The 14552-nt window shown below is 35.7% G+C and overlaps 1 protein-coding gene across 5 annotated transcripts in view; it reads right to left on the bottom strand.

Annotated features, from left to right (window-relative positions):
- Positions 1-248: 248 nt before the first annotated feature.
- The window catches only part of LOC126816169 (alpha-2 adrenergic receptor), a 112330-nt gene continuing 98026 nt past the window's right edge, over positions 249-14552 (bottom strand). For all 5 annotated transcript variants that reach the window (XM_050542419.2, XM_050542420.2, XM_050542423.1 and 2 more), the window contains one exon: positions 249-2620. In XM_050542419.2, coding sequence (XP_050398376.1) covers positions 821-2497 — 1677 coding nt within the window. In that variant the 5' untranslated portion in view covers positions 2498-2620 and the 3' untranslated portion in view covers positions 249-820. The remainder of the gene's footprint in view (positions 2621-14552) is intronic.

Below are 14552 nucleotides of genomic sequence, written 5' to 3'. Positions count from 1 at the left end.
TTTCTAAATAATCAAGTTGAATAAATTCCATCGTGGATTGAGTCGTGTTAAAATGATGGGCCACTTGAACTGAACTGAAATTCCATCGATCTATGCTGCTCGCTATGTTCCGCCATTTTACCATGGACGGACAAAATCGACTGGCCTTTTTTTTAAAAAAAATCGGATTAAATCCAAACCGGGACATTATCTAGCAATGGTATTCTGATTTTGTTTTCTTAAATTAAATATTAAATAACCAATCCGAGTACATACTAGCGTTTATTGAACCGTTATAAATTTGATATTTTAGCGAACAATACAAATGACGTATCAGAAAAAGCAACTCATGTTCCCGTTTTTTTTATAAGAAACGCTGTTATTTGTCGAATCCATCTTATGGAGTTCTACACAGTTCTATGTGCTGTGGAGGGTTGGGGAGGGGGCGCCGTTGTCAAATGCAGTTGTACGGTAATGTTGGTGTATCAATGCCATTGAAGCAGCCACGCTGCTCTTTAACCATAACGATAATATATTTTAAAGCTTTTTATAGGAACACATTTAATTTAAATAAAGATTCATATGCACTGTATAAATAACAATCAGACAAAGCAATTGACATGGTATGCAAATACAAAATATGGATATTTCCAATGCATTACTATTTCAACAATTTTAACAATTAATATAATTGAACGCTAATAGTAAATGATAATTCGAACAATCTGTAGAACTTAACCTTTACGCTATTATTATTATTATATGTATATAAGATTCTCCGATCACGCCCTGATTACGAAGTTTTATCAATAAATAACAATAACGATAATTGGGGATATTTTTATCGGTTTCGTCGATTGTTCTTCTTACCACAAATGATTTTCTGGAAGGCTTTTTTAAAGTCACGATTAAACACAGTATAAATGATAGGGTTTAAGGCAGAGTTACAGTAACCGATCCAGAAGAACACGGTGAAAACCATATAACCGATACAGTCCTTACAGAATGATGACACCAAATACATCGTGAAAAAAGGTCCCCAACACAAAATAAAAGCTGCCATGACCAGACCTAGCACCAACGTAGCCCTTCGTTCTCTTGCTTTAGCAATTTTCCTTTTGTGCTTATCAGCTGAAAAATATTCGGGGGGTTTCGTGTCACCTCCTTCCGAGTTCATTTTTTTCTTACTTCGATTCACGTTAAATAAATGTCGAGTTATCCCGGGTAGGATTCCGGGTCTACTGGCTTTCACTTTGTTCTTTTCTAGCACATTTGGGCTACCATTTTGTTTGGGGTCAACTATGGTAAACTTCTGAACTTTTCCGTTTCCCGGTTCAGTCGAGTTGCCACCATCAGTATCCGTGTCCCTACTGTGTGGACCCAACAATGCTTTGGTTTGTTCCGACGAAGATTCCGTATCGTTATCGCTCGTAAGTAAAGTAACGGTAGTCGCACCCAGGCACGTATTGTTATGAATAACACGGATATTTCGTGTCACAGGTTCACACGAGTCCGAATCTGTGGACAGAAGTTTTGACATGTCCGTGATTGCCAAAGGTTGCGGACACGATGTGACATCTTTTTGATTGTTTATTTCGTCCGATGAATCTGGAGTCAACGTGTCGGGATCTTCTTCCTCTTTGGGGGTTTCAATGGTTTTCACTTGATTGTTTAATCGTGCTTCCGTACGAGGTACGGACGATATCGCTTCTGTTTTTGCAATAGCCTGTGGGCCCGGTGGTTTCTTAACCGTCTTTCGGGCTCGTGCCTTCGCCGCTTGATAAATTTTATAATACACAAACAACATGATAAATGCCGGGATATAAAAAGAGCCAATAGATGAATAGAACACATAACCAACATCATCACTCAGGGTACACATTGGCCAATCGGATTCCTTTACGGGATGCTTCCAACCAATTAAAGGTGGAATACATACTGCAGCAGAAACGAACCAAACGATCATTATCATTATGGCAGCTCGCTTGGGAGTTCTTTGACGCGAGTAGCTCATTGCACGAGTAATAGACCAATATCGGTCCAAGCTGATTAAACATAAACTAGAAATTGATGCAGTACACAACAATACGTCGACAGCTTTCCACAATTCGCACCAAATTACTCCAAAAAACCAGTAACCCATTAGCTCATTGGCTAATGAAAACGGAATGACTAAGATACCTAAAAACATGTCCGCGAAGGCTAACGAAGCGATAAAGAGATTTTGAGTTCCTTTCAGGTTCCGATCTGTAATGATGGCCCAAATGACCAAAAAGTTCCCAATTACAATGAGCAAAATGATTAAAGTAACAGCAATACTAGAACAGATAATGTGAACCCATGTATAACCACTGGGGTACCCAGCGGGGTAATACGGTGGCGGTGTCGTATTAACATTCGGCTCAAAACCTGAAGCGTTCGTCCAATTAGTTCCCAGAACAAGTGCGTCACCAGATACATTGTCCATAGCTGCTTCAATCTGAGTAACACTCGTGACGAGAACGCTTTGATTAAACATTATGGACAAGAGATAGCGATGTTGGTTCAGCTACTCTAAGTAGTATGTCCGCCGTTTAACATTGACCTAGAGTATGGGCAAACCATTCTTCTATAGCAAACATCACACGTTTCTGTCTTCATACTGAAAAGGAAAGCAAACAGTGTCACATAGAAATTCATACAAGAAGCACTAATAGTCAAGATAATTTTTCCCACATAAGGACACTCTAAGGAAGTTATTTTCTTGATCAAATGAGAGGTTTGCACAATTTGTCTGTAATTCACCAATTAAATTCAATGGTATCGGCCTTAATTCGTTTATCCAACTATCCCCCGGTTGATCGATAACCCGGGATATCATCTAGATGGCTTTCTATAGAAAATAAAGCTGGAAATTATTCAACCTGATCGAACCATCTAACTGATCCTCGGGCTTCACAAAAGATTCAATTTTTTTTACACTTTGATGGTTTCTCTGAAACCCAATGCTTAATAACCGACAAATCGCATCTTCCAGGTTTTTAATTTCAACTACATTCAAACTGAATGATTCCAATACATTATCAAGTTAACGTCTTGTACAATTTGATGAACGGGTTGGGTTTTTTTTTGCTGTTGCCAATTTGTTTTACTTTCGAAAAACGATTCAAAGTTACATCTTTCGTTTTTTTAAATACATGTACAGCAATGACACAAGAAAACTTCAAAGCAAGCAAAATGAAATAAAATGAAATGGGGTTTAACGTCCGACAGGGCTAATGAAGATGGGCATACGCCATACAGTGTGCTATGAGGGAAATATATCGAATTCATACTGCCAAGAGTTCGTTTACGTGCACTTCAATGTGTACATAGGACCTCTGTTTTTCGTACTATCCGAACGACTATACGTTGTCTCTTACCAGGCGCCCCCGTCCTGCTCAAAGCAAGAAATTTGAAAAGTTAGACAAACGAACTCATTAGAAGCGGCTAATATTTGTAGATTCCGAGCACTTATTTGCTACATCATTAAATGATCCAGTAATAAAAAAAAATAAACGTATTCAGCATGCTTTTTCTTTGGAACATGTGTACAATATGCATTAATTATAATTTATGTAGCTGTAGATTACCCTGGCAGCTGTTATCACCAATGGTAATATAAAATAAATGCAGACAATGAACTAGATATAGATAAAGAATATGGCTTATACTGTGTTAATGGAGCACTGTTGGATCTCATACACCAATTCTTACATCATTATCCGTCGCGCTGCGTCTGGTTTTAATAAAATTCCGGAAATTCCTTTAACTTTTATGAAACAAGGAATACGGATTGGTAGCAGATGAAGATTAAAGTTATTATAATAAAATAGAATTGGGCAGATGGTTAATGTCAGTTAAGAACGATATCATAATAATCCTGTAATATAGGATAATGTTATATGATATAGTGTTGGGTATGGTTTTCGTCAATATACAATATGAGTTTATAAGTGGTTTAATTTAAATTGATGGACGCTTGTCGGATATTTTCTTGATTACAATCTCGTTAGTAGATTATTGTATAAATCATAGGAGTGCGTTGAGGTCCGCATATGTTTTACTAGGTGTTGAATCACTGTCTGGATATATTTTACTAGGTGTTGAATCACTATGTCTGGATATGATTTACTAGGTGTTGAATCACTATGTCTGGATATATTTTACTAGGTGTTGAATCACTGTGCCTGGGTATATTATACTACGTGTTGAATCACTGTGTCTGGATATTTTTTACTAGGAAGGGCTAATGAAGACGAGCATACGCCTTACAGTGTGCTATGAAGGGAGCAGAACTCTTATGGCCTACTCTTGTGTCGAATTCCAACTGCCAAGGGGAAACCACGTCGGAAAATCCCTATGAACTTTCGCGGCTAATGCAAGGGTCGAACACGCGACCTCTAGGCTAGCGAGCCAGCGCCTTACCCACTTAGTCACCGTGGCTCCCTATTTTACTAGGTGTTGAAATACTGTGTCTGGATATGGTTTACTAGGTTAAATCAAATAGGGTTTAACGTCCCACTTTTGTGCTCCTTCCGGGCTAATGTTGACGGACAAACGCCATGCAGTATGATATGAGGACAAACAGCGGCGCTACGATCTTTTGCACGCCAAAGTGTACAAGGGACCTCGATTTGTCGCCCTACCCGAATGACTAAACACTATCCTTGTTATTCCCTCCGCCCTGCAATACTGACAAAGGAATGCCAGGCTTGAAAATAACTGGCAATTTTCTCGACCATCACCGGGTTCGAACTTCTGGCTATAGAGCCACCGTCTTAGTCACCGGTCACCGATGTCTCCTATTCTTTTCATAAAGAATATGTAGTGATTGTGATGTCTTCTTAAACAAAGTTTTATGTAGTGTTTGTGATGATATTTTGATAACTGAACTTTTTGATTCTTAAACATTTTACGTGATTATATTAATAATTCATTTTTATTCATTGTGGCACTACCATTTTTACCAAATTTAATAACGCCGCGGAGCAGTAATCTGTATTGGAATGTAGACAATCTATAAATGTATTATATCATTATTATTATTAAAAATTACCCTGTATGTCAGTGTACACAGCTGGGTGGGAAGTGCAAGATAATAAAAATGCAACATGAAACGTAAGTTGCACAAAATATCAACTGTGCAGATAAAATGGAATAAATGCAACAAAAGAAACATAACAGCTGGCATTTAATGCGCTATTCAGTGAATGCAATCTTACATAATAAGGCATTACGTTCAATACGTATTCGGTTATCGACAGAAACTACAGCTTTGACACATGATAAACATTTGAATGAGTTTAAATTTACAGCGGATTTGACGTATATCTAACAATATCTCAGACACAGTCTCTAGGGCGACCTTCGGATGTAGACTATGGTCGCGACTACAGTCTGAACCAGCACCCAAACGCAAATGGCCCTAGCCATTGACTATTCAATATGGTGGCGACCATGTCAGTTGTTCCGCCTACTATATTTTCTACTATTTACTCATGTATTTTTAAAAACTGATTAATTTTCCATACTGTAATGTGAAAGCAAGCTTAAAATAGGTTACAAATAGGATTAGTCAATATACCGACCAAGGTGTAAATAACGCAACGGCAATTGGCAATTTTATTATATTTTTCAGAAAATCTTCTCAAGTGTCAGTTTGTCAGCCATCTTTGAACTATCCCGACCGTGCTTTATCGCATGGTACGGCTGGTCACGACTACTGGTTCGACTATAGTACGAAAATCCGTGCAACCGAAGGTCGCCTAGTATGTACAGTATGTACATGGGGACCGCATCACACAAGTGCAAAGCCGATAAGACAAACCAACGGACACGACAAACTCCCCAGACTTTGCATTAAGCAATAAACAACAAATTTATATTTGAAATCAAATGAATTAATCCGGGGAATAACATGATTAACCATCACAAAAACAAATACACGCTTTATATACTATGGGAGGGAGGGGTGGGGGCTGGCACGGATAGTGCCGTGTCTAGTCGTCCGGATAGGATAAAAACCGAAGGTCCCGTGTAAAAGGACATTTAACAGCCCGGTCAATGGAGAAAAGCAGGACATTAAGTACCAATTCATTTTTATCCGCCCACATTTTCATGTAGACGTATTATGCCGTCGCCCCTGTCCGCCCGGACGTCGATCGGTCGGTCCGTCCGTCCATCCACAATTTGTTTGTGGACACTCTACAGGTCACAATTTTTATCCGATTTTCACGAAACTTAAAATATATCTTTATATCCCAACGATCTCAGTCCCGTTTGATATTTGCGCATTTCAGACCATAACTTTCTGGATTATAGCCCCTCATTTTACGAAAAATCACTTTTGTTTTTAGATTGTTCTCTAACCATCTCTTGCAAAATGTGGGCGTATCTTGCCTGGCAACCGCTGGTGTTTCTATTTATCACATTGTCTCGTTATATTTCATATTATATCACTGGTTGATAATTACTAGAGAAACATAGTCGTATTGCCAGTAATAACTGTAACTGAGCGCAAGAATTATCACGTCTTTATCAGGAGGCAGTGATACAGTTATAAACTATTACAGGACATTATATACATTTAAAATACAGATGTGACGTCATCCTTTGATGGTGGTGTTCCATTATTTCATATAATGGTACGGACAATGTACATTATTTAAACTAGTCGAAATATTGGACCCGCGTGCCGTATTTCATTGAAATGCACATGCTGGATAGTGTCTGTATTTTAAGTTGTTTAATGGTCTCGTGCAAGACATTGCGTAATATATAGATATAGCCCTCGTGCAATATCAATATATTACTTAATGTCTCGCACTCGACCATTAAACTACACGTAAATGTCGCTCACTAAGAAACAGTCCCTGTATTACATAAAATTCTGTCACGTGTATTTCCAATTCAATTACTAAACGTCATCTAAAAAAAAAAAAAAAACGATATTCGTTCTTCATTGGAGGGGGGATTTATGATCTGTACTAAATCTGATTTATTGTCCTTTGTGCTTTTTAATATAAAACCAACATTTATCTCGAGAAAACAATATGTGACAAGGGAACATTTTAATGTAACTGTCAAACATCTTTTGATTGGTTTTGTACGAACATGTTATTTGTTATCACATGACACGCGTATGCCCGGATGTAATTTATCACAAAATCTCGTTTTCAACCAAAAGTATAAATCTTCTTGGTGCATTCGGACTATTTTACCAAAAGAATATTTTTGTGCATAGAGAGAGAGAGAGAGAGAGAGAGAGAGAGAATTAATGAGGATTGACATCCACTCGTCACAATTCGCCCGTGCTTATAGGGGACTTTGGCAGTAGGAGGAAACCGGAGGACTCGGAGAAAACGCACGAAGATGGACAGGCGACCCTACTCCTTGTCACGTACAACCGGGGATTCGAAACTACGCCAGTTGACCCAATGACAGGCCTTATGATACAAGCGCTAACCATTCGGCCATCCAACCACCCCCATTTTTTTTATAGAAATCAATGTAAAAACAAGCCCGACCCCATCTCTAACAACCAAAATCAAGAACCGCTTATTCCGGTCACAGACGAATAATCCACAAGAAGACAAGGGTGGCCGAGGGAGAGAGAGCGAGGGAGAGGGAGTTATTGGCAGAGGGCGGGTTGCCGGACGACGCAGCGAAAATCTACGTGTATTGCACCCTACCCATTGTCAAGTACCAGCGAGGAATCGAAACATTAAGACTTATGTAATCGTCTTAGGAAAGATTTGTCAACCCATGTAATAAATGCGTTAAAAGTTCCTGTGGGAAAACAACGAATAACTATAATCAAAAAGATTCTGAACAAGACTTTAATGGCGCAGAAGCTCTAATAACAATATTTACGAAATTGCCGATAAAGTAAATTAATATCGACAACCTTTTTGTTAGCCAATTTTATTTGATACAAGGAAAAACTAGATATGTCACTCCTGGCTCATATCGTTAACCTCCTTTTCAATACATCAGCGACCGACAAGAACCTTTTGATCTTGATCCGGTAACATTTTACGTAAACTTATTTGTTAAATAAATTGGCAATCTCTTACAACTTAATTCAATAACATGTTTTGCCGGGTTGTTGAAATGGCTCTACTATGTTACAGGCAATTACGCGTTATTCAGTAAAAACGCATTGGCATGAAATGACCAAAGGGTCCGTCTGTATGCAAACCTTGAATGAAGGAAATTAATGAATATGAGCCACACGTTTTAAAGATGATATAAAATGACACTGAGTTAAAAACCTCAGATTCTAAATGCATAATAAGAGCTAGACTCAGTTTTATGGAAGATATCTCGACTTTTGAAAATGACCTCCATGAATGAATGGGTGCCTAATCACCCTTCTTGTAGCAATAAAAATACAATTATAAAGCATTACTTTTTACTTCAGTAGTAGGCAGCAGGTGGTTATATTGGGAGGCCAATCTAATAATTAGCCACTATAATACAATATTCCCGTAGCAACATAACCATACCTTAACTAGAGAAATCTTATATGCACATATTATAAAAACTTATACTTTCAGTTAAAACACCTTTATGATTTTACTGATAAAATTACCCGCAGTAGCGTTTTGAATTTATCTTTTATTCTGATGTTTCTAATAAAATGTGAAACATTGACTAAACTAATATTTGTTGCCAACAAGCATAACCATTTTTGTTTAAAATAAAAACTAACGACAATTTCGTAACAGAACGACCCAATTGTGTTTAGATTAGGATATTCAACAGTCGTAATTCAATCGGTATAGTTCGTAACAGAACCTCTCGATATACCTACAATTATACCTCTACCTTAGATCCGTAATTCTATCAAAATACGATTCAATATGGCTTGATTAGAATATATTCAATGGGCGTTATTCATTCCCAGTATTTCGTAACACAATGACCCAGTATGGTTTAAATTAGCGTATACTTAAAAGCAGTAATTTAATTCATTCCAAATATTTTGTAGCAGAACGACTCTATATTTCTAGGCCTGAAATGTTATCTAAATTATTAAGTAGACATTAATTAACTTATCCAAACCATAATCAACGCTTGATGTCATCGCTAGCCTGTGATATTTATTGCATTAGGATCCGATTAGCTGCTCAACTTTCATTCATGATTAAATCATGAAATGGATAATCGAGACTATCGTACCGGCTTTAGTAATGATGATCGAGGCTAGGCAGAAACTTCAATCGTTAAATTCTCGGTTCAGAGTGGATCAATTTGACTGAAATTTTCAGCAAATACCCTTTACATTATCTAGTTTTTAACTATTATAGTGGGAACCGCCTGCTTTTTATCCAATCTCCCATGATGTATCTTTAAGAGCAGTAATTCATTCCAAATATTTTGTTGCAGAACGACTCAATATGGCTTAAAGTAGAATATATTCAATGTCCGTTATACAATCCCAATATTTCGCAACACAATGACTCAATATGGTTTAAAATATATAGAATATACTCAATGACCGCAAGTCAATCCAAATAAAATAACACAATAAGAAAGTAATAGATTTGTCAATTAACTGAATTTATAACCGTATTTTTATAACCGTATTTATATTTATTTTATTAACTTCCGCTACCTCCAATTATTTACGTCTGGCTAATTCAAACAGATTTAATTTTAGTTTGTTTTACATATCTATAAAGAACATTTATAAAAAAAAGGTCGCCAAGGCAACATGTAATTTAGATAAATGTCAAATAGAAACTGTAATAATACATTATTTTAGATTCGCGACATACCATACCAACGACGCCAGAATTCTAATATTTGAATAAGTGTGGCGAGGATGGGCTAGAGCCAACAAAGACCAAGACAAGGAAACATGTATATGAATATGTCTAGTAGCGTTACAAAAAAACAATACCGGATAGTGTCCAGACCAATGTTGGGAATTGATATATGGCAATTACTGTAGATATTAAAAGAATCTTAACGTCATTGACACCGTTTGTGCCTATTATTATACCATTCCAGACGATAACATTATCAAAGTTTAATCCTGGAATTAATCAAATATTAAATCTTTGTTTTTAAGCTGGACTAATGTTGTCAACTTTGATCCTTTAATGATCTTTAAGTATACCCCGTTTGTGCCAGACCATTGGCCATTACTAATCAATTTCCTTTCAAATTCTAGACAATTGATATTTTTTTTAAAATCAAAGAAATACGAAGATATCAGGATATCAGGAAATTTTGCCCGGATAGTAGCTTTCCGGCCTATTCGAATTCCAACTGTCAAAAGTTATTTTACGTACACAGGCTTCGGTTTTTTCTTCCCATCCGAACGACTAGACATAGACACCGGAAGCGAACATGAGACCTTATTCACTGAGCCACCGCGGCTTCCTTTTACATTAAAAAAGTACGAAGACATGTAGGGTATCCATAAAATGAATATTTAATCACAACAAAGCAAAAGTGGGCCACGGTTTAATCTGTAAAATCAAACATCTCCATGCTAAATCCATTTTTACCATTAATTATGAATAAAATAGGTATTGGGAGCCACATGTTCCCTTAAAGGAGCTAAATCGCTAATATTTCGGACCTAGAAATTAACACAAATGGGTCGCAACGTATGCAATGTAATGTAATGTGAATGTATATAAACGGATTTCCATTTTTACTCTAATTTCAAATCAGTTATGTTCGGCGAAATACACCAGAAGTCCCAATCGAATGGCAATCTCTAACGTATGGTTATATTTATTGCGCATGCCCTCCAAATAAGAATATGAGGTCACAGTTTGACATGACTTGTTGAATATGTCTAGACCCGTTCTTCGATTTCCTTGTTACAAATGGCGCTGAAACGCATTATGGTACACACACAATTCGTGTACCAATAGTAAAATGTATATTTTGTCTTAAATATTGGATATCGGAAGCCCATTTTTTCCCGGTAAGATCACAACATCAACGTTGATTCAAATTGACAATTGTTTTCAATGTCGAAGACTTTGGATGATATTGAGTTAGAGATTTAGCTACTTTAACAACACGAACCCCCTGTCCGCTCTCCCTTTCCTTTGTGGGAGTCCCGGGGGGGGGGTCTTTTTTACAAATGTTACAGACTTCACAGTAGGCTTCCTATCTGTCTACGACATCACTCTCATGGAAGCAGACGTTAAACTACTAGGTACTACAACGGCTAAAACTATTTGTTAAGACCAGCTCAATTTTCGTCAAAACTGGAAGTTGGCCTTATCAAATAGGCATAACCGTATTACACATGCTTGTTTATTCACACAACAATAAGAGTGATATAGGCTATGTATGTTCCTTGATCCTATTCCATTCATTTGAAATAGAATATTGTTGATATTAAAAAAAATAAACCATTAGGACTTAAAATACACATAATAAAACAAAACGTTAAAATGGGTCTTTTTTATTTGGATAGGAAGTTATTATTTTAAGAATACAATATTATCCAGTACAAACTAGTTTATTGACATGGAAAACGATACAACCATTATAATTATTGAGCGATTAAGCGATTATTCATTTATTTGGGATCAATAATATTATCAATTAGGTCGTTAAACGAGTATTGACCAAAGTGCGGAAAATTTGGTAACAAATCATATCTCAAATGTTTTCAGAATAGAATATTATTGAATGTCAACAACAGTTTATTGAACAACAATTCTAGTAGTGGGTACAGTAAAGCCTTATGGACATTTTAACAATCGATCGATTAAATAATTAATCGATTCGTTGGGGTCGATAACATTCACACAATTAGATCATATCAGTTCGAAAAGGTATCCCGACAACTAATCACATTTAAATAGGAGGTTTTAGTATGCAATATTATCAGGTACAAGTGGCGTATTGAACAAAAACAAAGATTAAACACTATATAGTTATCAATTGATTAAAGGGGAATTGCGGGGATTAGATAAAATGTTGACAATTCTCGCTATAATGGTTAAAAAATAGATAATGTAAATAGAATATGCTGAAAATTTTAAATTGTTCCAATCTGTATCGAGATATTAGCTTTTGAATTTTAGGCTAGTCTGGGTTATCATTACTAAAGTCGAAACGATAAAAAAACAAAGTCTCGATTATCCATTTTTAAGTTTAATTATTATTCAAAAAATGTATCCCAATCCGTTAAATATCGTAGGCTATCGCTAGCATCAAGACCATAATCAACTCTCGATGCCGTCTGATGGGTCCGATTTTAAACAGATTTTAATCCGAACTGTAAACATAGATAATCGAGACATTGTTTATTATCGTAACAACGGTAACAATGCCAATCGAGGCTATATCGCTTTTGAACTGAGAATTTCCCGCCTCAGAGTGAAATAATTTGACTGAAATTTTCAGCATATTCCCTTTACATTATCTATATGCTGACTATCATAGCGAGAACTCGGCTCTTTATCTAATCTTCAGTTCTGCCACTTTAATATGCAATATTCTTGAGTACCAGTAGTTTATTGAGTAATGGTTTGCAGGAATGGTAGTTATCGATGGATCAAATGATTATTTAATTCGTTTAGCTTGATAACATCTGTGTAATCGGATCCTTTACATTCGAGGAAAATGTATTAAGACAACGAATTACATGTTAAAAAAAAAATTTCAAGAAGCTATATTTTTGGGTACCATAAGCTTTTTTAACAACTACATAGAGTAAAAGTTTATAGACATTGATCAATTAAAGGCTCAATACCACTCTTGTTGTAACTGAATAATATGTCCCAATCTTTATTCTGGTCAACAAATTGTACTATTTTACAATATTCCAAATTTCATTTTAACACACCTAATTTAAAAAATTGGAAAAATTCAACTAAATGATTTGAAAAGACTAACGTAAAGCTTTTCAAATGTGACTTGGATTTAAAAAATATTTTCGAACCATCTGGACAAGTAAAATAGGATTTAATGGATAATTTACACAATAGGTAGGATACTTAAACATCTAATACTTAGAATAAGGCTATTTTTTATTTTCTGGAGCTGTCAAGCCAGCAAGAGTGTTATTGTCCCTTTAAGTGATTATTTAATTCATTGAGATTAATAACATTCGTGCAATTAGATCATTTAATTTCGAAAAGCATTAAGAAAACGAAATACATGTTAAAGAAATTTCAGGGAAGCAATCCTCTCGGGTACAAAAAGCTAATTAAACAACAACAGATGGCAAAAGTTTGCAGGAATTGTAGTTTTCGATCGATTGAGTGATTATTTAATTCGTTGGAGTCGATAACATTCATGCAATTATATCATTTAATTTCTAAGGACAACTGTCTAGTCGTTCGGATGGGACGAAAAACCGAGGTCCCGTATACACATTGGCGTGTACGTAAAAGGTACGCTGTCCGGGTAAAATTTCCTTCATTTTACACTGTATGGCGTATGTCCGTCTTCATTAGCCCAGTTTGGAGCAGAACAGTAGGACGTTAAACCTCATCTCATTTCATTTCATTTCAACGCATATTATTAGGTGAAAAAATGTGTTGTTCATCAATGGAGAGTAAAAATTTGCAGGAATTGTAGTTGTCAATTTATTAAGTGATTCTTTAATTCGTTAAGATCGATGGCATTCTTGTAATTAGATCCTTTAATTTTTTTTTAAAAAAGTATTAACAAAACAAATCACATTTAAAACGAAGCTATGGTAACAAATATTATTAGTTGCAAAAATGTACTGAACAACAACGGAAAGTAAAAGTTTGCAGGAATTGTAGTTGTCGATCTATTAAGTGATTCTTTAATTCGTTAAGATGGATGGCATCCTTGTAATTAGATCCTTTAATTAAAAAACAGTATTAAGAAAACAAATCACATTAAAACAGAAGTTTTAAAAACCAATATTATTAGGTGCTAAAATTTATTGAACAACGGCGGAGAGTAAAAATGTAAGTTATCGATCGATTATGTGATTATTTAATTCGTTAAGGTCGATAACATTCTCGCGATTAATTCGTATCAATTCGGAAAAATAAGGATACAAAACTCATAAAAAATATAGAGATTTTCACAAATAACTTGTCGACAATATAAAAAACACATTTGTTGGAGACACTGAATCAATATTCATTACTGGTGGTCAATTTAGAGAAAATTGTTTTTCTTTTAATGAAGCAGTTACCAACTTACAGACTGCAGAATTCAATCTAAGTGAATGCAAAAACTATCGCATTTACTCCGACAGAAATATATAGAAAAAATCTTTAATTTCCTCCCGAAGATTCCTCCAATTACAAAAGCCAGGCAACGATAGTGTGTAGGACGTTTTTCTTGTGGATAATTGAAATAATTCTACATTCTTCAGGACTGGGAGGTTATTACAACCATCTCCATTTTTTTCTCTCCAGGAATGAAAATCGAAATCTCTACCAAGTAGAATGGTTTGTAAGAGAATAGGATAGTTAAGTAAACATCCTCATTCCTATCCCAATAATAATTTCTGAATATCATTCGTATATAAATTGATAGATATACATTTACAAAAATAAGCATTTATTTACGATATTATAATA

Source organism: Patella vulgata, chromosome 3 (assembly GCF_932274485.2).
Source record: "Patella vulgata chromosome 3, xgPatVulg1.2, whole genome shotgun sequence".
In the NCBI taxonomy this organism is placed as follows: domain Eukaryota; kingdom Metazoa; phylum Mollusca; class Gastropoda; family Patellidae; genus Patella; species Patella vulgata.
The sequence above is the reverse complement of the archived record's forward strand: the minus strand, read 5'-3'. Positions and strand labels throughout refer to the sequence as shown.